Source organism: Medicago truncatula, chromosome 4 (genome assembly GCF_003473485.1).
Source record: "Medicago truncatula cultivar Jemalong A17 chromosome 4, MtrunA17r5.0-ANR, whole genome shotgun sequence".
Classification (NCBI taxonomy): domain Eukaryota; kingdom Viridiplantae; phylum Streptophyta; class Magnoliopsida; order Fabales; family Fabaceae; genus Medicago; species Medicago truncatula.
In genome coordinates, this window is record NC_053045.1 from 17,813,667 (window position 1) to 17,837,381 (window position 23,715).

The 23,715-nt window shown below is 33.0% G+C and overlaps 2 protein-coding genes across 2 annotated transcripts; both read left to right on the forward strand.

Moving 5' to 3' along the window:
- The first annotated feature begins 2,187 nt into the window (after positions 1 to 2,187).
- LOC25480543 (maltose excess protein 1, chloroplastic) lies at positions 2,188 to 7,111 on the forward strand. The gene is made up of 9 exons (XM_013586997.3): positions 2,188 to 2,519; positions 2,605 to 2,769; positions 3,447 to 3,737; positions 3,835 to 3,924; positions 4,985 to 5,086; positions 5,191 to 5,309; positions 5,817 to 5,879; positions 5,980 to 6,041; positions 6,666 to 7,111. The coding sequence occupies exons 1-9, from the start codon at positions 2,286 to 2,288 to the stop codon at positions 6,752 to 6,754; spliced, it is 1,215 nt and encodes a 404-aa protein (XP_013442451.1). The 5' UTR covers positions 2,188 to 2,285; the 3' UTR covers positions 6,755 to 7,111.
- A 3,682-nt stretch (positions 7,112 to 10,793) lies between these two features.
- Positions 10,794 to 18,139, forward strand: LOC25480542 (DNA topoisomerase 1 alpha). Its single transcript, XM_013586996.3, has 16 exons — positions 10,794 to 10,959; positions 11,312 to 12,539; positions 12,686 to 12,880; positions 14,155 to 14,235; positions 14,669 to 14,728; positions 14,858 to 14,952; positions 15,076 to 15,232; positions 15,349 to 15,474; positions 15,841 to 15,921; positions 16,093 to 16,183; positions 16,259 to 16,392; positions 16,855 to 16,923; positions 17,010 to 17,099; positions 17,231 to 17,334; positions 17,421 to 17,589; positions 17,803 to 18,139. Exons 2-16 carry the CDS (start codon positions 11,322 to 11,324, stop codon positions 17,869 to 17,871), a joined length of 2,739 nt encoding a protein of 912 aa, XP_013442450.1. The 5' UTR covers positions 10,794 to 10,959; positions 11,312 to 11,321; the 3' UTR covers positions 17,872 to 18,139.
- The last annotated feature ends 5,576 nt before the right edge of the window (positions 18,140 to 23,715 follow it).

Sequence of the window (23,715 nt, forward strand, 5' to 3'; positions counted from 1 at the left end):
AAAATTATTACAGTATCGCATGTGAGAAAAGATTCATGAAGGGAGCGAAACGTCGGAGAATCGTCGACATCGTTGAACGGTGATGGTTAGATGGAGACAATTGTGTAGAGAGCAAAGATGCAAGCAGAAGCGTTTAAGGAGAGAGAGAGACTCATTAGTGAGAATTCTATGGTTTTATATAAGCTTATTTAGATCAAACGGTCAGGTACATGCTTTAAAAAGAAGGGAAATGCTAACAAATGTACTTGAACATTGTTTAAACAACCAAAAATAGTACTCCCTCCGTCCCTTAATACCTGATCCATTTGGAATATTTTTAATTTTGACCTAATTGACTTTGACAGTATTTTTCAACTAATATACAAAGATAAATAACATCATATAAGATGTCGTTAGATTCGTCTCGATGAGTATTTTCAAAATATCAAATTTTCATAATTTTTCCTAATATATTATTCAAGATATTTAAGCTCAAAATTATGCATTGACATTCGTAATAAGGTCAACTGTGTCAAGTATTAATGGACGGAGAAAGTATTTTTTTTTTTTTTTTTTGTATAAAAACTTGTGTAATTATTACTTTTACATGTGTTTGACTTATGTTTTCAAGATAAAATTTCTTGGAGTGGAATCCTTAAACAATGTCCTTAGGACACTTGTTAGTACAACCTTAAAAAGAATGGTAGGTATAAGATGACCTACTTAAGTTTTTTTTTTTTTTTTTATCGGCAAATATTATTAAACGTCATCCTCGCAAGACGCATGGTATGGACGAAACAAGATACAAATGGTGCCGCATATAGACGGTACACCATAACCCACCTAAAAAAAATCTGAAGATAAACCCACCAAAATACATCACCACCTAAAACAGACTCAAAAAAAAAAAAAAAAATACTGTAAACACGGTATCTACCACCGCTCATCACTACTCACCCACAATGAACACCCTCAAAATAAATATAAATATAAATAATACAAGATTAATCCTCTAGCAAAGTGGGACAACAATAAACATAAAACTCTCACTCCAAATATTTCTTTTTTCAAAACTCAAAATATTTAATGTTGTTGTATTTTTGAGTTGAATTCGATCTCAAAATCTTTAATTTATTTTAGTTGAAGGATATTCTTTAGCATGTTAATAAAATAGTTTTGATGACATGCGGGATTGATTAAGTAAGTTTTTATTAAAAAATACTCCCTTAAAACTTCAAATATATTTCAAAATATTTGATGTTTTAATATTTTTTTTCAAGTTTACTCTCGTTAAAAAACACACCACAAAATTATTAAATGAGTTGTAACATTTGATTTATTACATCTGAATTTAATTATAACAAATAAAAATCTTTTAGTCTAAAACAGACAAATATAAGAGTTGAAACATCAAATGATAAAAAATGGAAAGAGTAATGTACTACCTAGCTCTGCCCTAATTATAGGTCTTTTTGGAAAAAATAACGGGAATTAAGATAGTGAATATTTATATTAAATATGTTTGTAATTATTATTGTTTTTACAATTTTATCCTTTAAGAGAGGGGGTTTGTTTATGTTTTCAACATGTTTTTTATTGCTGATTGAAGAAAAAAATATATACTCCCTCCGTCCCAAATTATATGTCACTTTGGAAAAAATATTTGTCCCAAATTATATGTCGCTTTACAATATCAATGAAAAATTAATGTTACTTTTCCTATTATATCCTTAACTATTTATTACCCTCTTTTCTTTCAATTCCTTCATTTATCTTTTCCATATCATTTATTGAGGATAATTTTGTAAAACAACGAATAATATCACTTTCCCACACAATATTAATTACATTTCTTAATATGTGTGAAATGTCCAAAACATTATACAATTTGGAACGGAGGGAGTAATAAATAGTGACATCTATATAAAAAAATAATTAATGTAGTTGAAAATAGTAAAAGGTGACAAAAAAATTCTCAAAAAAGTTTTATAATTAAGCACGGAGATACTAATGACAGTTTATATCTTTAAGACACTGTTCCGGAACATCGGTTAATGTGAAGAGTAAAAAAAATGATTCCTTGAATCATAAGGTGTGTCCATGTGGGAGTTAACGTTTTGAAGGAGGAAATGGAGCGGTAAAGGATGCAAATATCAAGAGTGAATCCAAACCACGTGTACTATGGGGGATACGCACATTTACCACCGTCCAATCCAATTGCTGTTCTCGACAGTCGCACTCAACTCCACAAATAACAAACAGCATCCATTGAATTCAATGCAATTAATAATAACCCACTGATAGTCATGGTCATGGCCAAGTCCTGCTATGCTTCTTCTCCTCCTCATCTTCAAATTCATCAACACTTGAGTCAACATCAACACCGTAATCTTCTATTACCACACAAATATCCCACTTCTTCTTCTTCTTCAACTCGCCTTCATCAAAATCAAAATCACATTTCTCTCCCGACGCAATACCGTCTCTTACGCCGACCCAATTTTATTCTCAATGCTCTTCATTCTGATCCACCTCACCAGGTACGTACCTACACTCACTCACACTCACACTCACACTCACAATAATTGAAGAATTTAATCACATTTTGTTTTGTTTTGTTTGAAGGGAAATGAAAGAAGATATGACTATGAGCAATGGGATTCACTTACATCAAAATTCTCTGGAGCAGCCAATCTCCCTTTCCTGTTACTTCAAATGCCTCAAATTTTACTTAATGCCAGAAATCTCATTGCTGGAAATAACACTGCTCTTTTTGCTATTCCATGGCTGGTAATTTCTTTTTTATTTTTGCTATTATGAGTTGTGAACCTGTTTTGTGATTGAGTTGATTTGTTCATCCATTTTAAAAACGTGATGTGGTCTGATGGTGTTGTCTTGTTTCTGATAAAATATTTACTACGCAGATTATTAAATTGGAGCAATGATATTTGTACATCCATTTAATGACAACTTTGGTGACAACTTTGTTTCTCTCTCTTCTGATTGGTCAAAAACAATGGAGAGAGAAAAAAGAAGAGAGAGAATAATAACATCATGTGAGTATGAGAGAGAAAGTTGTCAAAAAGTTGTAGTAAAATGGTTGTACAAATATCATTTCTCATTAAATTGTGTTTAGATACATATTATGATATGATAGATGCTTTTGAACTCATTTTTTGTACAAGTCTATGAGTTGTGTCTATGGAGATTACATGATCTTAACAAGATCTTTTGAGTTCCTCTGAAAAAATAGCTGATCCTCTAGTTTGAGAACCTTGAATGTGATGTCACATGGTATTTTTACTTCATTTGAATGAGAGTTGTTGTTTCAAAAGCTCTTGCATAATAATAAAGTGTAAATTTTTTAGTTTTTCTTTGTTATGTACTTTAATCAAACATGCATGGCATGGCGTTGCTCTTATATCCTAATGTGGTTGACCGTTAGTGACATGATTGTGTCAATGCAGGGAATGCTTACTAGTTTGCTTGGAAACCTGTCACTACTTTCATACTTTGCCAAGAAGAGAGAAAAGGAAGCAATGGTAGTGCAGACACTTGGTGTAATTTCAACATATGTGGTCATTGTTCAGTTGGCTTTAGCGGAATCCATGCCTTTGCCATACTTTTTAGCAACTTCAGTTGTTGTAGTGTCAGGTCTTTTTCTGAATTTCATGAATTACTTTGGCTTACTAAATGCTGGAATCTGGCGCTTTTGGGAAGATTTCATTACAGTTGGGGGTTTATCGGTGCTTCCTCAAGTAATAGTGCTTTCCTTCTCCCAGTCTAGTATTAGTAAAATTAGACGTTGTTACCGATTTCCTAACTCGCATTTCCCAATTTTCATTCTGCATACAGATAATGTGGTCTACATTTGTCCCCTATCTACCTAACAGCATCTTGCCTGGTACCATTTCCTTTGTCATAGCTGTCTTGGCTGTTACCATGGTAATCTTCTTATTTCCTTTGGGTTATATTTGATTATTTCTCAGAACTTAGTCCGGGTTGCATGATAAAATGGACATGTATTCATACCCATTACAAATACTGTACCCGTTGTGAATCAGTGGAAGAAAATTATAACGAAACTATATTTGTTTGTCGCATTTGACAAACCTCAAAAATGTCAATGAATTCATATTTCCCACCTTCAAATTGTTATATCTTATTAGCCCTATCGTACCAATATTAAACACATAACTTAATATATTTCCTGAATTTTCATTTAAGTACTTAATTCACCAAACCCACTTAAGTTGGCCTGGTGGTATTGGCTTGGGATTTTGGAGTATGCTCCTCCTCAAGGTCTCAAGTTTGATTCTCCGCGGTGCCAATTTGGGTGGGCTAATTTAGCTTCTTAAAAAAAGTACTTAATTCAACAACTTATGCAAAAGAGGATGATGATAATATGCGATTAACTATTATGTATATGTTTGGTTGCCCGGTGCAACAGCCAAAACGTGAGTCTACTCTTTCAAAATCAATTTTATGGTGTTTGGTTCTTCTACACTTCTGTGCAGCCAGCATGTATTTTACTTTTCAGAATCAATTTTGAAGAAGCTCAAATTCCTAGCTTGTTGAAATCAATTCTCTCACCGTGGATTTTTGCTTCAATCAATTTTTCTCTTTTGCCCTTGAATTTAATTGCACATAGCTCATAACTTTTATTTTCACACACATGTTAAAACCCATTTTAGTCTTTCACACATCCAAAAGCAATTCTAATGCAAAATATTCAAACACCAGTTTTCATAAAAATCACTTATGTTTTGAAGTATCCAAACATAAATCACTTTATATTCAACTCACTTTTAACCAAAATCAATTTGACAAAATCAATTCTATCAAAATCAATTTTCGTCACCGCACAACCAAACACACACTATATTTTAATGTGTATTTGTTAACTAAACCAAGAAATTTGGATTCCATGTCTTGTTTCTAGATTAGGTCGGATGGAATTGAAGCAGAGAAATAGGTTTTCACTTTCATTTTCGTTTACTTACAGGCAAGAACTGGAAAACTTTCTGAGAAAGGTGTTAAATTTGTTGGTGGAATATCTGGATGGACTGCTACGTTACTCTTCATGTGGATGCCTGTTTCTCAGATGGTAAACGTTATATATGATGAATGATTTTGTGGCTTTAAGAGCAGTGTAATTCATCTTTTATCCCCTATGCATTTTTTTCTTATGACCCATTTTTTGTTTTCTAGTGGACAAATTTTCTCAATCCTGAGAACATGAAAGGCTTGTCTGCTTTTTCTATGTTGCTTGCAATGCTTGGAAATGGACTCATGCTTCCACGTGCTTTATTCATTCGAGATTTCATGTGGTAATTCACTTTCTTCTATTGATAAAAAATGACAGCAATACCAAATTTTCATTAAATCTCAAAGCAGTGTTATAGTGTAGCCTTTGACTGTTGCAAATTCGTCACATTATTCACGCAAGTTGTTGTTTTTGCCATTCGCATGAAAATTTCCTGAGTTACTTACAACACCCGTTATGGTTAAATCCTTGTTGTAGATTAGTTTTTTTTTTTTTTTTGGCATGTTTGTTGCAGAATAATTTTTTTATTTTTTTTGAATAAGTTTGTTGTAGAATAGTTTGGTCACAGTAACATGTAGAAAATGAGGTGTTACTCAAATTGTCATGGTGGGTGGTGGTTCAATTTAAAAAATATATGGCATTATTTTTTAAATAAATATTGTTTTATTGTGTGTATATGTGTGTGTGCGTATACTCATGTTTTCTGTTGCATTGTTTTCTATTTCTAAATGTTGTGTTGCAATTTTCTGAAATTGTTTCTAATACGTTACCGATTTAACTATGATTGTAGGTTCACTGGTTCATCGTGGGCTACCATATTCTATGGATATGGGAATCTTGCATGCCTATTCCTGTAAGTGAACACAAGTCCAGTTTTCATCTGCATTTTGGGTCTGGTGCTCTCTAGCAAAATTTAGAATCATCTCTAAACTGATGTTGTGTTTTCGTTCCAGTTTGAACATTATCAGCAAGGAATTCTTCTTGGCAGCAACTGTCGCTTTGGTCTCATGGATAGGTTATCCTCTTGAGCAATCTTTTTTATTTTTTGATAATCCAAATTAACCCACCGAAATGTCGGTTTTGAATAATCCTCTTGAGCAATCATATTATCTAATTTATATACGAAATACTTATTTCTGTTGAATATTTGATTTGGCAAATCAATAGCTGACCTAAGAGGTATTTTGAATTGGATACATTTTTTGTCTTCACAATCAATTTGTAGGAATACTGAGATCGCACATCAACCAGAGTAGAGATGTTTGTCAAAATAGTCCTTATAAGGGTTTGGCGATTCTCGCCTCTTAGGCTAGCTTTTGCGTTGAGTATGTGAAACTCAAATCTCAAAGATGTTATACACGAAATTGCACAATCTGCCTTTATATTATTAATAAAATACTGCTGAAATGGCTGTCTGATAAAAGTAGTATATAACATTTGGAAAATGCTAACGAGTGCCTTAAGGGCACTCTTTAAAGACTTGAGATAGTAGGTTTTTATGGAAACTTGTGCATTCAAAGCATCGGAAATTGAAGTATTAGACTTTTTCAATGAATAGTTTCTTAATTAGGAATCTTTAAAGAGTGCCCTTAGGGCACTCATTAGCAAGAGCCATAACATTTTTATGAAATTATGACAGGAGTCGCTTTCTGGAGAGACAGTGTAGTGCATGGTTACAGTTCACCTTTGGCTTCCTTACGTGACTTGGTTTTTGGATCTCAAGTTTAAAGTTTGTGATGCCGGACTGATGAAGTTTAGACATCTGGTCCTCTACTGAAGTAATCATGCTTGATCCACACTGCATTGCATCTACAGTACACAGGCCACTGAGTTTTCAATTATGTGTATAGTATGGGGAAATCATAATCAACACCAGTCTTCTCCCATCTTGGGATCGAGTCATTGAGATCGGTATGTTGTAATTAATTAGCGTTTTACAGGATGATACAGTACAAGTTGTAATGTTTAAAGTGAAATTTATCTCTTTCATTCTTTAGTCACTTTTTCAAAGTCTTGTCTGTTCTTTATGTTTTAGAATATCTTAAGTTTCATTATATTTATTGTAAGTATTGTTTGTGTTGCTTAGTTTTTCTTTTTTCTGTCATCTCTTATCCGCTTGTATTGCATGTTTCTCTTAATCTTCTTACATTTCTTTAACTTTCCTTCACTTTCTTTTTCCTTTTCAAGAACTACACTTGCCTAAAAGATCATTGTATGTGATGGATCCATTAAGGTCCACATTATTTATTCTCTGATATTGTGAAGCTTCATTTTATCGTTGGAGCCAAGTTGGTCTAAAATCGATGATCTTAAATGTTCTGACATTAGTGCAAAAACTGGATCCAAAGCTGAAAATTAGTATGTGAAACACTTTATGATGGTTTTGCAGCCGACTTAAAAGTAACATGTTTTAGGTTGGCTGAAAATTTATAAACATCTTAAAAGTTTCGATAATCAAGTTACCATGAAGTTTTTTCTGTTTTTGTTTTTTTGAGGGACTTGTAATCAAATCCTTTAGGTAGACTTTTGTAAATATCTGGCTTAAAATGTTTTTTTTAATTGTTGATATACTTTTTTTTTTTTTGAGAGAAAATGTTGATATACATGTATAATGCTTAATAACAAAACTATATTTCCTTAAAAAAAAAAAAACCTATACTATACCTTTTTTATTTTTGAAACAAAAAACTATACTATACTATTCTTAAGAAAAACAAAACAAAACTATACTATAAAACAAACTATGCTATAAAACAAGAAGAAATATCTTGAATTACATGAATGCGCAATTTCTATATAACGCAACAATATATATCATGATTAAATATGTTTTTGGTCCTTGTACCAAAAAAATATATATATGTTTTTGGTCCCTATAAATATACTAACTTTATGTTTTAATCCGTATAAAAATTTTCCTTAACTTTTAGTCCCTATTTTTAAGTTAACTTTATGTTTTTGGTCCTTATTTTTAAGTTAACTTTTGTATTTTTTTAATAAAATTGTGCAAAATAATGTAAAAGTCTCTTCCAAAAAATTAGAATTTTTTTACAAAACATAAATTAAATATGAATTTTTAACCGTCAAAAATATAAAAATTCATATTTTGTTAAAAAAATTCTATTTTTTGAGAGATTCTTATAATATTATAAATTTTTATTCAAAAATATGAATTCTAACATATTAGTTAACTTTAAAAGAGGCACCAAAAGTGAAGATAAAAACTTTTGGGTGACTAAAAGTTGAAGAAATTTTTTTGAGAGATTAAAACGAAAAGTTGACATATTTATATTGAACAAAAACATATTTAACTCTATACTCCCTCCGTTTCTAAATATAAGCCAAATTTACTTTTTAGGTTCATTCAATTAATGATGTATGTGGTCTATAATATGGACCACATACATCATTAATTGAATGAACCTAAAAAGTAAATTTGGCTTATATTTAGAAATAGAGGGAGTATATATTATAACAAATTGTATTATTGACTATATTAAAAAAAAAATCGTTGAAAGTGTTCTCTTTAGGTAAATTATTAAGATTAAAATTAAGATTATTAAGATTAAATTACGATTTAGATAAGATAATATTAAGAAGCATTTGTTTTCGTGAGTCTATCTCAACTGGTAGTGACAACGAATTGTAAATTATTTATATATGGATCGGATTTTGAATTTCGAACACCCACTTTATGCATTTATTTTTATCATAATGAGATTTATGTAATTTATAAATATGATTCTTTCTTCTCATGTTTTCTTTCTTCTTTCTAGCACTCGTCTTACTTTCTTTCATTCGTCTTTCTTTCATAAATAAATTTAATAACATTTAACTCATTATGGATATAACGTCTAAATAGGTTAATTAATTTTGACAAATCGCGTGCTTTGAGAAATACAGGGGCGGGACAAGTAACCTTCTAATTTTTTTTTCATTGGGCTTAATACAGTTTACACTGCTTAGTTATTTATTTAGGCTCCGTTTGGATAAACAACTTATATATAGATGCTTATAGCATTAGAGCTTATAATATTAGAGATTACATCGTAAACTCTTATATTTGATAAGCTATTTATGTTTGGATATGTACACTAAAAAGTACTTACATAAATTGAAGTGTTTGGATGTGACATTTCATAAGTAATTATCGAAATTTTAAATATTTTTAATTTAACAAAAAAAATCAAAGAATAGAACCACAATTATCAAGATTTTTTTTATAATCAATCTTCGTCCTTAAAACAATATCAAAGTTACCTAGGTGTATGCTGCGTAAACACTCTGCATAAATAAACTTGAGAAATTATGATTGTAAACTTACCATATATATAAATATTTGTACAGTTTGTTACCGAAAAAAGACAAGTTAAGTATTTTTTTATTCAGTTTTATTTTGTTACGTAACAAAAACATAATAAAAATCTTCCTTAAAAAAATAAAAAAAATCTTAGTTACATGTGTTACTTTAGTAAGATAAGAATATAGTAATTTTGTTACTCATGCACCGCCAAAGATAACTAACATTATAATTAAAATATATTTTTTTTCTTCTAAAAACAAAAAATTAAAATAAAATATATGTTTTGAAAATGTGGATCCAGAGAGAATCGAAGGAGGTTACATAAATTCATAAGCTCCTTGTTAAGCTGGAGGGTAAGCTGAAAATTTAGGCTTATTAAAATATGGTATAAGCAGCTTATGAAACTATGATAAACTATTTTTATTTATTTACCCAAACACCTTTAAGAAGGCTTATGAGAGTAGATAAACCCATATAAGCTCAAAATAAGTCAATCCAAACGGGGCCTTAGTTTTTAAATTTGAGCTTAAAGTTAAAGAGCACACATTTTCCATTAATTTTTTTTTTCTTTTTGTTCATTTCATTCAACTTATCAAGCTGAACAGATTGTTTGAGAGTTTGAATTCAGACAAGTTCAATAAAGAACAAAGAAAGGTTCACAGTGGACATCAATCAATTATCTCATCTCATCTAGTTAAACTAATCCAAGTTTGAGTCAAGTCATCTCATTTTTAGACACTACATATGGGCGGGAAAAATCGGGCCGATAATAAAAACGAACTTTATTATTTGGCTTAATAGCAGTTTTGACCCCCTTAATATTAGGAAGTTGCGATTTTGACCCCTAATAAAATAAAATACAATCTAGCCCTCTAAGTATTGCCCATTTTGCACTTTTGGCTCATAGGCGAATTTTGACCAAGTCAACGCTAACATGGTCGCCACGTGTGTATTTTTTTTTTTATAAATTTTTAATCATTTTTTTATTTTTTAAATATAATTAAAAAATAATTTTTTTTTTAATAATTAAAAAAAAAACACGTGGCGTCCACGTCAGCATTGACTTGATCAAAATTGGTCTGTGAAACAAAATTGCAAAAGGGCGATACTTAAGGGGCTGAATTGTATTTTATTTTATTTGTGGGCCAAAATCGCAACTTCTAAATACTTTAGGGGCTAAATCTGTTATTAAATCTTAATATTTATAAAAAATTAGGCCCAAATAAACAAAGTACATCAATTGTGTGTTGTGTTGAAGCCCTAAGATTACATAACATAGAACAAAGAGTAATGATATTTGAACAACTCTTTTGTTATAATTTTTAGGACAATTTTGATGTTCTTCTTTTTTGGTCAAACATACTGGAGAGAGAAAAAATAAGTGAAAGAATAAAAAACTATAAGAGAGAAAATTGTACTAAAATAGTTGTACAAATATCATTTCACTGTAATAAAAGACACGTAATCGAAGGTGAATGTCGTAGAAACCACAATCCCTAGCAAACAAGACCAGAGGTAGAGCGAGCTTTGAAGCTGAATGCTGGTGGTGCCGTTTTGCCGTTATTGTATCAGAGACAAGAACTTGGAGTCGCACCACTGACCAGTTTCCGTCGTCAGTCGCCGGAAACAGGTAGAAATTCCGCCCATCTTTTTTCCTTTTTCGTTCCATTTCCGATTTTCCTTCCTATTTCCCGCGCCAGAATGCGATTCCGCTGCGACCCGCGGCGGCGGCAATAAAATGCAGCGCACTGTGATTCTAATATTGCGCGCCAAGGCGGTTCTATTTCATTCTATCTAGTGTTAGTGTGTGATAGATAAATTGGGGAAACATATTCAAGCTCATATTTTTGTTTTTGTTTTCCATTGCTACTGTCGAATGTGTTGTTAAAATGATATTTTCTTGCTGATTTTTTCAATTCCTCATGATTGATTTCTTACCCAGATTTTGTGTATGTATGTGTGTGTGTGATTGACATGCCCAGATTTTGAACAATGGCTCAACCAAACTTGTCTAAAAAATTTGATGACTACGACGACGACGATGATGATGATGATCAGCCGATAACTTTCAAAAGATTCGCTAAGAAGAGTCCGTTGCATTCTGAAGTAAAGAAAGCAACTTCTAACAGTCATGGAGGACAGTCAAATGGAAAGATTACTGATGTCCATTCTTCAAATGGCCAAACTTCTAAGCCGTCACCCATGAAACCTTGTGCAGGAATCGCAAAACAATCGAATTCGCCTTCATTAGGGGATAAACCAAATATTGTTAATGTGAAGAATGAAACGAAACCTATCGAACACTCTAGTAAAGGTTATTGTGAAGATTCAGAGGATGACGATGATGATAAACCATTGAGTTCTAAGTGGAAGATCAAATCTAATCATGATAACAAAGTTGTAGCTCCTGTTGTTATCAAGAAATCTTCTCAAGACTCGGATGATGATGATGATGATGTCCCTCTGTCAGCAAAGTTCTTACGGAAACCTAATTCGAGAACATCCGATAAGAAGCCTGTTTCAAAAGTTCAGAAAGAGCGGCAAAATGGTTCCAGCACTAGTAGTAAACAGCAAAAGTCATCTACACTACCAGTTAAGAGAGAACTAGAAAATTGTGATTCCGTGCACTCTTCGGTTAAGAAATCAAAGGTCTCGGATTCAGCTGCTTCAATCAAAACTAAGCAAGTTTCTGTCAAGTGTGAGCTTAAGGCTAAGGAGGAAGAAGATGACGATGATGATAAACTTCCCATTTCCCACTCTTCAGTTAAGAAGCCAAAGGTCTCAGATTCAGCTGGTTCAATCAAAACTAAGCAAGTCTCTGTCAAGTGTGAGATTAAGGCTAAGGAGGAAGAAGATGACGATGATGATGAACTTCCCATTTCCCACAGATTCAAGAAGTCACCAAAATTAACCGATAAACCATCTTCCACTAAGAAGATATCGACAAAAGTTACTAAAGTGAATAAGTCTGGTTCAACATCTTTTAAGAAACAGACCAAGAGCAAACAGACCAAGAACAAGTCTAAACGATCAGGCAGAGACTCGGAATATTCCATATCTTCAACACTTCTTCCTAGCTCTGGTGATGGGCAGAAAAAATGGACTACGTTGGTTCACAATGGTGTCATTTTCCCTCCTCCTTACCAGCCCCATGGAGTAAAAATTCTTTATAAGGGGAAGCCTGTTGATTTGACTCCTGAGCAAGAGGAGGTGCGATATAATATCTAAAAACTATGCTTTTGTTCCATTTTTTAATGAATTGTGTTTACTTAAATACTTTGGTGTAAATGTTTCTGTAATTCTCAAGTCTCTTCTGAGTTTTTGACTGTATTGTGGCCTTTAAATATGCTTTGCAGGTTGCTACAATGTATGCAGTTATGCGAGATACAGATTACATGCAGAAAGATAAGTTCAAGGAGAATTTCTGGAATGACTGGCGAGAGGTGCTAGGAAGAAAGCATGTAATTCAGAACTTGAAAGATTGTGACTTCACCCCAATCTATGACTGGCACGAAATTGAAAAGGAAAAGAAGAAACAAATGACTACAGAAGTAAGTTGGTAACTGCTTATACGTAATTTCATTTCTCAATAATAGAAATAGAAATTGATACATTCTGGAACATTACTTTTTTGAGTGGATTTTTTTGTCTGTTTCCAATATGTACACACCAATTGGTTAATATGAAAATTTAATTTAATTTTGATTTTAGCTGGTATATTTATATATTCTTTACAATAGAGTACTGCACTATGTGATTATTTGAATCACATGATTTGGTACAACTTGTCAAGCCATTATTTCCTATCGCAAATGACGTTTTTTCTTTATTTGTTTTCTCACAAATTCTCACCAGCAATTGAAAATCAAATTATCTAAATTTGTTGAATGAAAAAGAACCGAAGGAGCACTACTAAACGATACCCTATTGGAATATTCTACTGAAGGAGCCCGACTAAATGATACCCTTTTGTTTTCATGTATATTATATCTGTGCAGCTTTTTTAATTAATGTTCTTGAATCCTGCAATCTCACAATTTAATACAATTTGAAATTCACTATTTAAAATTAGCTTGGTTGTTGATAATTTGATAACCTTAACACTGATTTCATTGATGTTATGAAACATACTTATAAGTTTGTTGATTTGTTAACTACTTTTAAAAGGCAACAAAGAAGAAACTTCGGGCAGTGTATGAAGTTTCTACCCAATTTTTTACCCCTTCATGGGCCTTTTATTTTTGAGTTTTGGGAGGAGCAGAGATGTGGGTGTGATGTTATAGATTATGTTCGTCTCTCTCTGTGTGTGTGTGTATTAGACAATTTTGAGTCCTAATTAAGTTGTACACTAGAAAGGGAAATAAAAGATGATGGAGAGGTCCAGCCTTGTCTGGTGTTAGTCGCTAGTAACAACCCCAGAATTCCCAGTACATGAATAACAGAATTCATGCATGGCAAAATTGGGGAGGGGGAAGTGAATTCTTTGGGGTTGGAAGGAGGATTCCAGACTCTTGAAGAGCTGCAGTTTTGTTTGTGTTTCCGATCATAATGTCTATATGTTTTCACTGTCCTGTTCTTTATTTAGAGAGGAGTTACATGTAATTAATTACTTTTGGGGCTGATGCTGATCATATTTTAAGTCAATGAAAGTGTATTATTAGTAAAATTCAGAAATATTGTATACCTTATTCTGATTTCCATGTCTCTTATAGTATGTACTATGTGGGTGAGTTGTGGCAAGTTTGTACCATGTTAACCTGAAAGGTTGTAGTTCATGTCATCTATTGTTTAATTATTGACCCCTTTTGTTTTTCCCTTTACGCAGGAGAAGAAAGCTCTGAAAGAAGAAAAGATGAAGCAAGAGGAGAAATACACGTGGGCTATTGTCGATGGTGTTAAAGAGAAGGTTATATCTTGCTCTCTCTTTTCCTGTTATTTTCTCCTAATTCTTAACTTTTATGACCTGTAATTGACCATTATGTTTTGCAAGCAGAAAAATGTTACACGATCTTCTCTTGACTTAGCCTTTATTCTTGATATTTCTTGTGGATATGATTTTATCTTTGGCCATATTATTACAATTCATTTTGCTGAATTTGTGGCATTGTAAGGAATGATATATCATTCTTTTCAAAGATTTTTTTAAACAGTGTTCAGAAAATGGTTGTTTCTAAGGGAGTTATGCACCGGTGAATTTGCACGTTATTTCTCCTATTAAATTGTGTGACCTTTTTCTATTGAATTTTTAGATGTATCTTCATATCGCAAGTTGTTGATTTCAAATTTACTCATGAATTAAAATTTTAGCTTATGACTATTGTTTATTAAATCTTCTTTAGGTTGGAAATTTCAGAGTTGAACCTCCAGGATTGTTCCGTGGCCGTGGAGAGCATCCCAAGGTATTATGCTAGTTATTACTGGAACTAGATACATGTAGAATTTCAGATATAATGATTTCATCCTCAGAATTTTGACTGGCTTCTAAAGTTTATAGTATTTACTTACTGACGGAAGTTTATGTTTATTAGATGGGAAAATTGAAAAAACGCATTCATCCAAGTGACATCACAATTAATATTGGAAAGGATGCACCAATTCCTGAATGTCCCATTCCGGGTGAATGGTATTATTTTACCTAATCTTTTTGGAGAATAAATTTAAATGCAAAAGAATATTGTATTTACCACCAAGTCGAAAGCTTTATTTTTTGTTTTGTTAATATGATTAAGTTATATAACCTTGGCAGCTGGAAGGATATAAGACACGACAATACAGTTACATGGTTATGCTATTGGAATGACCCAATTAATTCAAAGCTATTCAAGTATGTGTTTCTGGCAGCTAGTAGTTCCTTGAAGGGTCAAAGTGACAAGGAAAAGTACGAGAAGGCTAGGTTGTTGAAGGTGCTTTCATGCTTTCTTTGTTAGCTTTTATCGAATTCCATATTTCTCACATGATATATATTTAGTTTACCTTTAAAAAACTACTAATTGCCATATATTTTAATTTCCTGGTGCAGGATTATATAGAGAACATCAGGGCTGCCTACACGAAAGATTTTACGAGTAAGGATATTACAAAGCAGCAGATAGCTGTTGCTACTTATCTTATTGATAAACTGGCTCTGAGGGCTGGTAATGAGAAGGTATTATGTTTATATGTGCACTTGCTAAATCTTTTCTGTGCTATATACAAGTTACCCCCTTCACTAAAACACAATTACATACAAGAGGCCAAAGACACGAATGTATAGGTTTGTATAATTGAAGTAGGTATTGTTTGTTCCTGGCTTACTCCGTATAAAAATCCGCTTTTAAAATAGGTTTGTTTAATTGAACTTTATTTGACATAGAATATTTGACTGTGTAGCCACGGCCTTTCCAATAAATCTACAAAAGTATTCTGTTCTTTGAATTTATTGTAAACTTTCCTATTGTGTTTAGTGCCTTCATTATCAGACGGTTTATCTTGATTTCTGCTCATTATTTATTTATTAATTGCATTTTCTCAGGATGACGATGAAGCTGATACTGTTGGCTGCTGCACATTAAAAGTAGAGAATGTGACAAGAGAAGCCCCCAACAAATTGATGGTATTGAAGTTTTAGATTATTTTCACCTTTGTTCTTCTGGTTGGGTTTGATTAATTTAGGATCCTTTAGGGGTTTTCTAAGTGGAGTTATCGATCTCTTAGATTTCTCCAAATACCTGTTCCCGTACTGATTATTCTTCTGTGACCTTGTTCATTATCTGTTTTAATGCAGTTTAACTTCCTTGGTAAAGATTCAATCAAGTATGAAAATACAGTTGAGGTTGAACTTCCTGTTTATAATGCAATTTTGAAGTTCCAAAAAGGTGAGAAACTAATTCTTCTTTTTAATATGTTTATAGTTTGAGATAAAGCCCTCAAGTGTTTTTCTCTCTTTTCAGATAAAAGCCCTGGTGAAAGTCTCTTTGATATGCTGGATACAAATAAATTAAATACTCATCTGAAGGAACTCATGCCCGGCTTAACAGCAAAAGTCTTCCGTACATTCAATGCATCTATCACATTAGATGATAAGGTAAAATAGGTTTAAATGAAAATAGACTTAAAAATATTATTTACGAAATTGGTCCCCCCCCAACACACACACATGACACACCCCAAAGAAAAGCTGGTTAAGATCAATGTTGAAGTTGTAGCCTTACGTCTAAGTATTACACGGTCGAGCTACATCAACAATTTTATATATGTAGCCCTTACATCAAAGTAGATACCTGAGACTAAAAAGGCCTTTTAATAACTTAAACTTACATGGTAATTTCCTCTTCACTGCTTTTTCTTTTCCAACATTAATTCCCATCTTTGATAAAAATACCCAGATCACCATCCACGCATCCCTATACCCAACCTTGGATCAAAATATACAAAATTGCATATATCCTTATTCAAGCATGTATAGCTTGTCATGTTATGTGATGATTTCTTGTGTTAGGTTATATATTAGCTGATATTTAATTTTCCTTGAATTGTGTGACAACAGTTGAATAAGGACACTAAAGATGGTGATGTTGCAGAAAAGATTGTTGTTTATAATCATGCAAATAAAGAGGTGAATTAGGATGAAAATATTGGTTTAGTATTTTGATTTCAATTGCTCTCATTTATGTTGTAACAGTCTGTCTTTTTCTCTAACAGGTTGCAATTATCTGTAATCATCAACGGAGTGTTTCAAAATCTCACAGTCAACAAATGACAAAATTAAATGAGAAAATCGACGAACTTCAGGTAATTAGAATATATGAGATCGTGAACCTGGGACTGTATGATATTTCTTAATCAATATGTTTGAATTATATAGATTTGGCTTTTCTGGGCCATGAACACATAATCGGAGCTGCCTTAATCTTCACTTGTAGGCTGATCTGAAGGAGCTGAAAGTAGATTTGGACAGGGCAAGGAAAGGAAAACCCCCTACAAAGAGTTCAGATGGAAAAAGCAAACGGAACTTAACTCCCGAAGCGTAATTTAGCTTTCTCAACATCTTTAACCATTGCATGTTTGAATTTGAATATGATTCATGATGATTGTGGTTTATCCAATATACAGGTTAGAGAAAAAGATAACTCAAACCAATGCAAAAATTGAGAAAATGCAACGTGATATGAGGACAAAAGAAGATCTTAAAACTGTAGCATTAGGCACATCCAAGATAAACTACCTCGACCCCAGGATTACAGTTGCCTGGTGCAAGCGGCACGAGGTTCCCATTGAAAAGGTGCTGGCTGCTTCACTTGTTCAGATTAACTTATTCTTTTATCGATATGGTTATCAGTATCTTACGTTACATGCAAACTATCCCAATTTGAATCAAAACTGAACCCAATCGATATGAATCGTTGTGCCTGTTTTGAACCTGAATCACAACTTGCCACTGATATTTGTTTACTACTTGTTACTTATATGTGCTTCTAATTACCTGAAATTTCAGATGTTCACCAAATCTCTGCTGGCAAAATTTGCTTGGGCAATGGACGTGGACCCTGACTTTAGATTCTGAGATCTGTAGAATGGTGGCATGCTGAGAAGATGGGTTGCAAAAGTTTTTTTTTTTTTTGACTAACTTTCTATAAACAAAATTAATTGTTCCCTGTTTTGTGGAGTCTAGCAGAAATCAATGTTGTAAGTTGATCTAATCTAATTAAGGGGCAAGTTGACCCCTTTCCTTTGAACTGTTTACTGCCTAAACAGTCAACAATTCATAGTTACAATTTTAATGCCATACCCATTGCCAAATGTGGAAAATGAGGTCAAGTTTTGTGTTGTCATTTTTCTTTTTCCTTCCCTTTTTATGAAATTTGGTATCTGTTCTTAATTCACGCACTTTAGCACACGACTTTGTTTTAATGTTTTAAATACAGTATCAAATTGGTGATTGAATAGGTGAGACCTCTTGAGTTATACTTTTAGTTGGTTTAATCACTTCAATTATGGATGAATTGGATAACAAATAAATTAAATTTACAAATATTAAAAAAAAAAACTAATAAATGCAAAAAATAAAACTAGCTGAACAACTATAGAACAACGTAATTCTTCTTCAGAAAAAAAAAAAAAAAAAAAACTATGGTACAACGTAATTCAACCGGCTTGCAGCACAAATTAATCCGCAATCTATTTAGGTCTAGGTTCAATTCTATAGTTATTCCTTTCATTTTGTCTGATCTAGCATTTTCGTCATTTTTGTTTAGTGTGTAAGATAAGATACATGATACGATAATCTAGAATTTGATGACACAGAAGGATATGATAATTGTATCATGCCTCATTAGTTTAAAATTCATGCTGGATTCTAATCCAACTCATGAAAGTCTGCAATGTATTAAAAAAAAATTAGAATTAATCTTTTTAAATTGATATTTTTTTCCTCAATTTTTTTTTTTTTGATAATTTTTTATAAATATTCCAATTTAATAGGTTTTAATTTATAAAACAATATTAATATAAAAATTTAAAGCTATTAACATGAAATATTTTAAAATTAAATAATTATTAAAAATTAAAAATATAAATCAAATTAAATATATTTTTGTTTTGTCGTTTACATGTTATATGTATAATACTTTATTTAGCTTATCTAACATAAATAGAATTATTTAGTTACTCGTAATTTTTAGAAAAACTGAATTTGTTTATTTAGTAGTGTCAATGAGTTTTTTTAAAAAAATTATATGAAATTGTTTTTATCAACTTATGAATTTTAAAACATTTTACAAAAAATAAAATTATACCAAAGAAACATTTTGTAAAATTGAAACTGTTTATATAATAGTGTCAATGAGTCTAATTAGCTAAGATAAGCATCTATATATGTTTATTCACTGAACTCTAATGAAAAGTATATAAATATATATATAACAACCAATGCTAACTGGCTATATGGTCGACATTGTTGGAGAAAGGAAAAAGAAACAAGTTGGATGATGGTAAAATTTCGTTATATGTTATGAGTTTCTAAATGTTGGAATATAGATAGATACAACTTCAATTGCACTAGGATGGATCATGGAAAATTTGGTGAAGTATCAAGGTATTCAAGAAATATTTGTGGAGGATATTAGAGTAGTTGGTGATGATGAGGAAAGGGAAATAAGAGAGGAACATTTGAAAAAGTGTCATATCTTAGAGTTGTGATTTTGGAGGGGTTAAGGACCGGTGACACCCACCATTACACTATGTGGCTACTTATATAATGATGCTCAGACTCGAAGTAACTAATTGGAAGTTATTGAAGTAGATAAAATAGTCACAAGAAAGGGGGGGTTTGAATTGTGACCATTTAAAAATTATCCTGAAACTTAAAAGTGATTCTCAAGTAGTTTACTTGGAATAGTTAAGTTAACTTTCTGACTTCAGAACGTTCTGAAGCTCATACACAGAAACAGTTTAATAAAGTCAATGTGCAAGTGTGTTGTGTATACTATAATTAAAGAGTATAGAGAAGAAGGAAAGAACACACAGAGAATTATAGTGGTTCACCCAACGTGGGCTAGTCCACTCCTCACAATCTTGTGAGAGTTTCCACTATGGTGCTTGAGATAACCTCTCAAATCCTGCACCTTACAATCTTTGTTCACCTGAACAATTACAACTCTGTATTCTCTAAGCCTCAGCAGGCTTGCACCTTGTTGCTAAGTTAACCACTTAGACTTTTACAACCTTTGCTCAAACTAACACTTTAGTACCCCTAAAGCTAGATGAGACTTTGTTACAATTTGTATGGAGGTTGAATGTTTGTTGAATCAAACAGAAGAGAAGAGAAGGAAGAAGTTATCTTTCAGATAACAAGGAGTATTGATTTGCACTAAGTAAACGAAAGCCTTAGAGATTGATCAATTTCAGTTTTGCAAGAGCTTCAAACAATCTTTGTTGTTTTCTTGTATGCTTTGCAATGGTGCAAGTTTTGATAATGCCTTGATCTCTATTTATAGAGTCTTTGGGCTCATATAGCCGTTGTAGGATGTCCAATGGTGTTATGCCATGTGTCCTGGGTCCCACAAGCTCTAACTTGAAATTTTGGGCAAACATTCTGATCTCTGATGAACATCAGAATGTTGTTGTGTTCATGATGATCTTCATCTGGGTTTATCATGTTCTTCATCTGAGTTCATCATGTATGAATGAACACATGAAGTTCTGGGCTATGCATATGTTTTTCATATGAATTTCTGGACAATAACCAATGTATGGACTTTTCTTCATACATCAGAATGTTCCTTTCCCAGATTTTGTCTTGGAACCGGTGCAGGAGGATTTAGTGGGATTCTGCATCTTCATGCCCATGCTTTGAGAGATTGTGTTGTCCTTGTTCAGTACCAACTCTCAGACGTGTCTATCTCTTGTTGAAGATGACAGATTTGCTTTGCTTTTGCTTTTTGCTTTTCACCTACTATACTGTTCATAAAGTAAGCATAAGCTGAGCTTGAACATTCTGATCATCAGAATGTTCCAGAATGTTCCATCTGTTTCACTTAGGATGATTTGTAAGACTATCATTTGATGTAATCAAATCCTAATAGTGAAACAATAATGAAGAGCAGTGATAATAACATCTAGGATGATATTCCTTTGTGAAATATTCCTAGTACATCAATGTTCATAGTCTTAAATGAACATTGAATGCCTTCTTTGACATAATCCTTGTATATGCCTTTATTACTTGATTGATCCATGCAAATGTACTTTTCTGGACATATACCCATGTCACATGTGTCTTGCATGACCTTTGATCAAAGTTCTTGAGACTCTTGGCTTGTTTAAGAACAACCTTCTGATCTCTGCTTGAACATTCTGATCTTCAAGCAACATTCTGATCTAACTTTCTGACCTCAGTGTTAGATCATGAATTCAAATGTCCTTTGATTTCTTGATTCTTGGTATGATCTAAACCTTGTTCCTGTCTTAGTAAAACACTCAAGAGCACAAGCTAAATACCAAAGAATTAATCAAAGTCCATTAATTCTTTAATCATATTGGTTTATTATCTTTAAAATTAATTAGGGATTTTGCCTCAACAATCTCCCCCTTTTTGAAGATGATAAACTTATGATTTAGGATTAAGGATTTTGATTATATATATGAAGAATAACAGAGCTTAAAAATTTATTTTAATGCTCCCCCTCATTTTTATAATCCATTATGCAGAGTTTTTAAAAACTTTAAAAAACTCCCTCTCAATTGCATAATATAAAAATATGCAAGATTGAACCAAAATCAATATTCATTCATTGATATAAGACATGAAGTACATTACATGATACATTTGGTTCAAAAACAAAAAAGAAATTCAAAGTGCATGTGATCAAGCAAAAGCAAAAGATGGAGTTTGTAAAACCCAATAACAATTGATCACCTAGGCCTACTTATGGCCTATAACTAAAAAAAAACTTAAAGACTTTGAATCCTAAAGCTTCTCCCCCTTTTGTCATCTGCAAAAAGGATAGGGAGGAATTCTGAAAAGATTCATGGAGTGGAGTCTCCAGAATCAGAAGATGGTTCTGCTTCAAAGATGGAGGGGTCATCAAAAACTGGAGGTGAAATGGCCAAACCAGGAGCATGAACTTTGACAGTCCAGTCAGCCAGCACACAAGAAATTTTGTGGGTCTTGGTGGAGACCCTAAGTGCCTTTGAGGCTATCTTCTCTGCTCTTGAAGGCTTAGCAGGTTCAGCAGGACCAGAGGCGCTTCAGGTTTCTCTTTGTTTGCAGACACAAAGGTATTGAGAGAGTCAAATAAAGCAGCCATGTTTGGAAGCTTGCTTGTTGTGGTGGTTTTCATTTGTGGTGGTGGAGGAGTGGATGAAGGAATGAAGTGTGGAGTAGGGAGGTCAGAGACCAAGAAGTTGTTAGCACCTGCAACAGATCCCATGGTGGAGGATGATGGGTTAACATTCTGACCATTTTGGGCCATGAGCTGTACCTTCTCAGAGGGCAGAGATCCTGATGCCAAAGGCATTGGATCAACTGACAGCTGGCCATCTAGAAGAGGTTCATTTGATGCATTCTGATCATCAAATTCTTGAACATCCTGATTAGACATGACAGGAATATCTTCAACATTCTGGGCAGCAGGAACTGCAACATTCTGAGCAGAACCTTCAACATTATGAGCTGTAGTTGTTTCCTGAGCTGTTTCTTGTCCATCTTGAAATACTTCATTGTTGAAGTCAGTGTTGATATCTTCAATATTGAGATCAAATCCAGTTGAGAATTCCATATGTTCATCTTGAACATCTTCTTCAATATTCATGTTTGAAGCCAAGAGCTCAGCCACTTCCTGAGTATCTTCATCAAAATTCTGAGTATTCTTCTCAGTATTTTCTTCAACTCTTTGATCTTGATCAACCGAATTGGGAACAGCATCTTGAGGGATTTCTTCACTTTCCTCAGCTTCATTAACTTTCTCAGCTTCTTCTTGAGGAGATGCATCATCAATCTTTTGAGCATCCTCTTTAGTCATAGATTCTCCAATCAAGGCTTTAAACTGTGAGCTTCCTTGTTTAACAATCTCCTTTGCAAGCTTGGAGACTTCAGAAAACAGATTTTCTGCTGGTGGAGAGGGAGTTTTGGTATCTGTAATCTCTTCAACCCTTCTTTTCTTCACAGCTTTCTGAACATTCTGATTAGAAATTCTTTTACCAGATCCAGAGGGTCCAGAAGTTTTGGAGACTGGCATGTTGGATGAAGTAATGTGGAGTTGACCTAAGGTCTTGGAAGAAAAGGTCATAAAATCCAGCTTACGTTTCTCTCCTTCAAGAGGCACTTTTGCCTTTTGGAAAATGGAAGTGAGATGCATTCCATAGGGTAGTCCAGCAGATGTTTGTTTTATGGCTAGGCATGAATCAATCATGTGTTGAATGATGATAAAGCAAAGATTTAACTTAATCTTTTTCCTGAGATGGTAGATGAAGCAAAGGTCTATATCAGAGACAAGTTCAAAAGATCCACATCTAGGTAAAAGACAATGCCTAATCATGTTGTGAAGGATTTTAGGAGTATCTTCCAAGTTTGTGGAGTTAAAGGTGTGATTTTCTTTGGTGTATTTGACTATGAGTTTGTTACGGTTAACTCTAGACTCATCAAACCAAAAACTAGAGTATAGCTGATTACCTTCATTAGGAATCTTAAATGCTTCAGAGACAAATTCCTGAGTCATCTTGATATTTACACCTTTGACTGATGAGATGAGAAACTTCTCATTTCGATTCTTCTTTTCCTGAACTGATAGGTTGGTGTAGAACTCTCTGACCAAGTCTTCATAGGTGTGTTCTTGAAGAGTTATGAAGTTGGTCCATCCTTGAGGTTCAGTGAACTCCTTCATATTCCATGCCTTGGTTTCCAGACTTT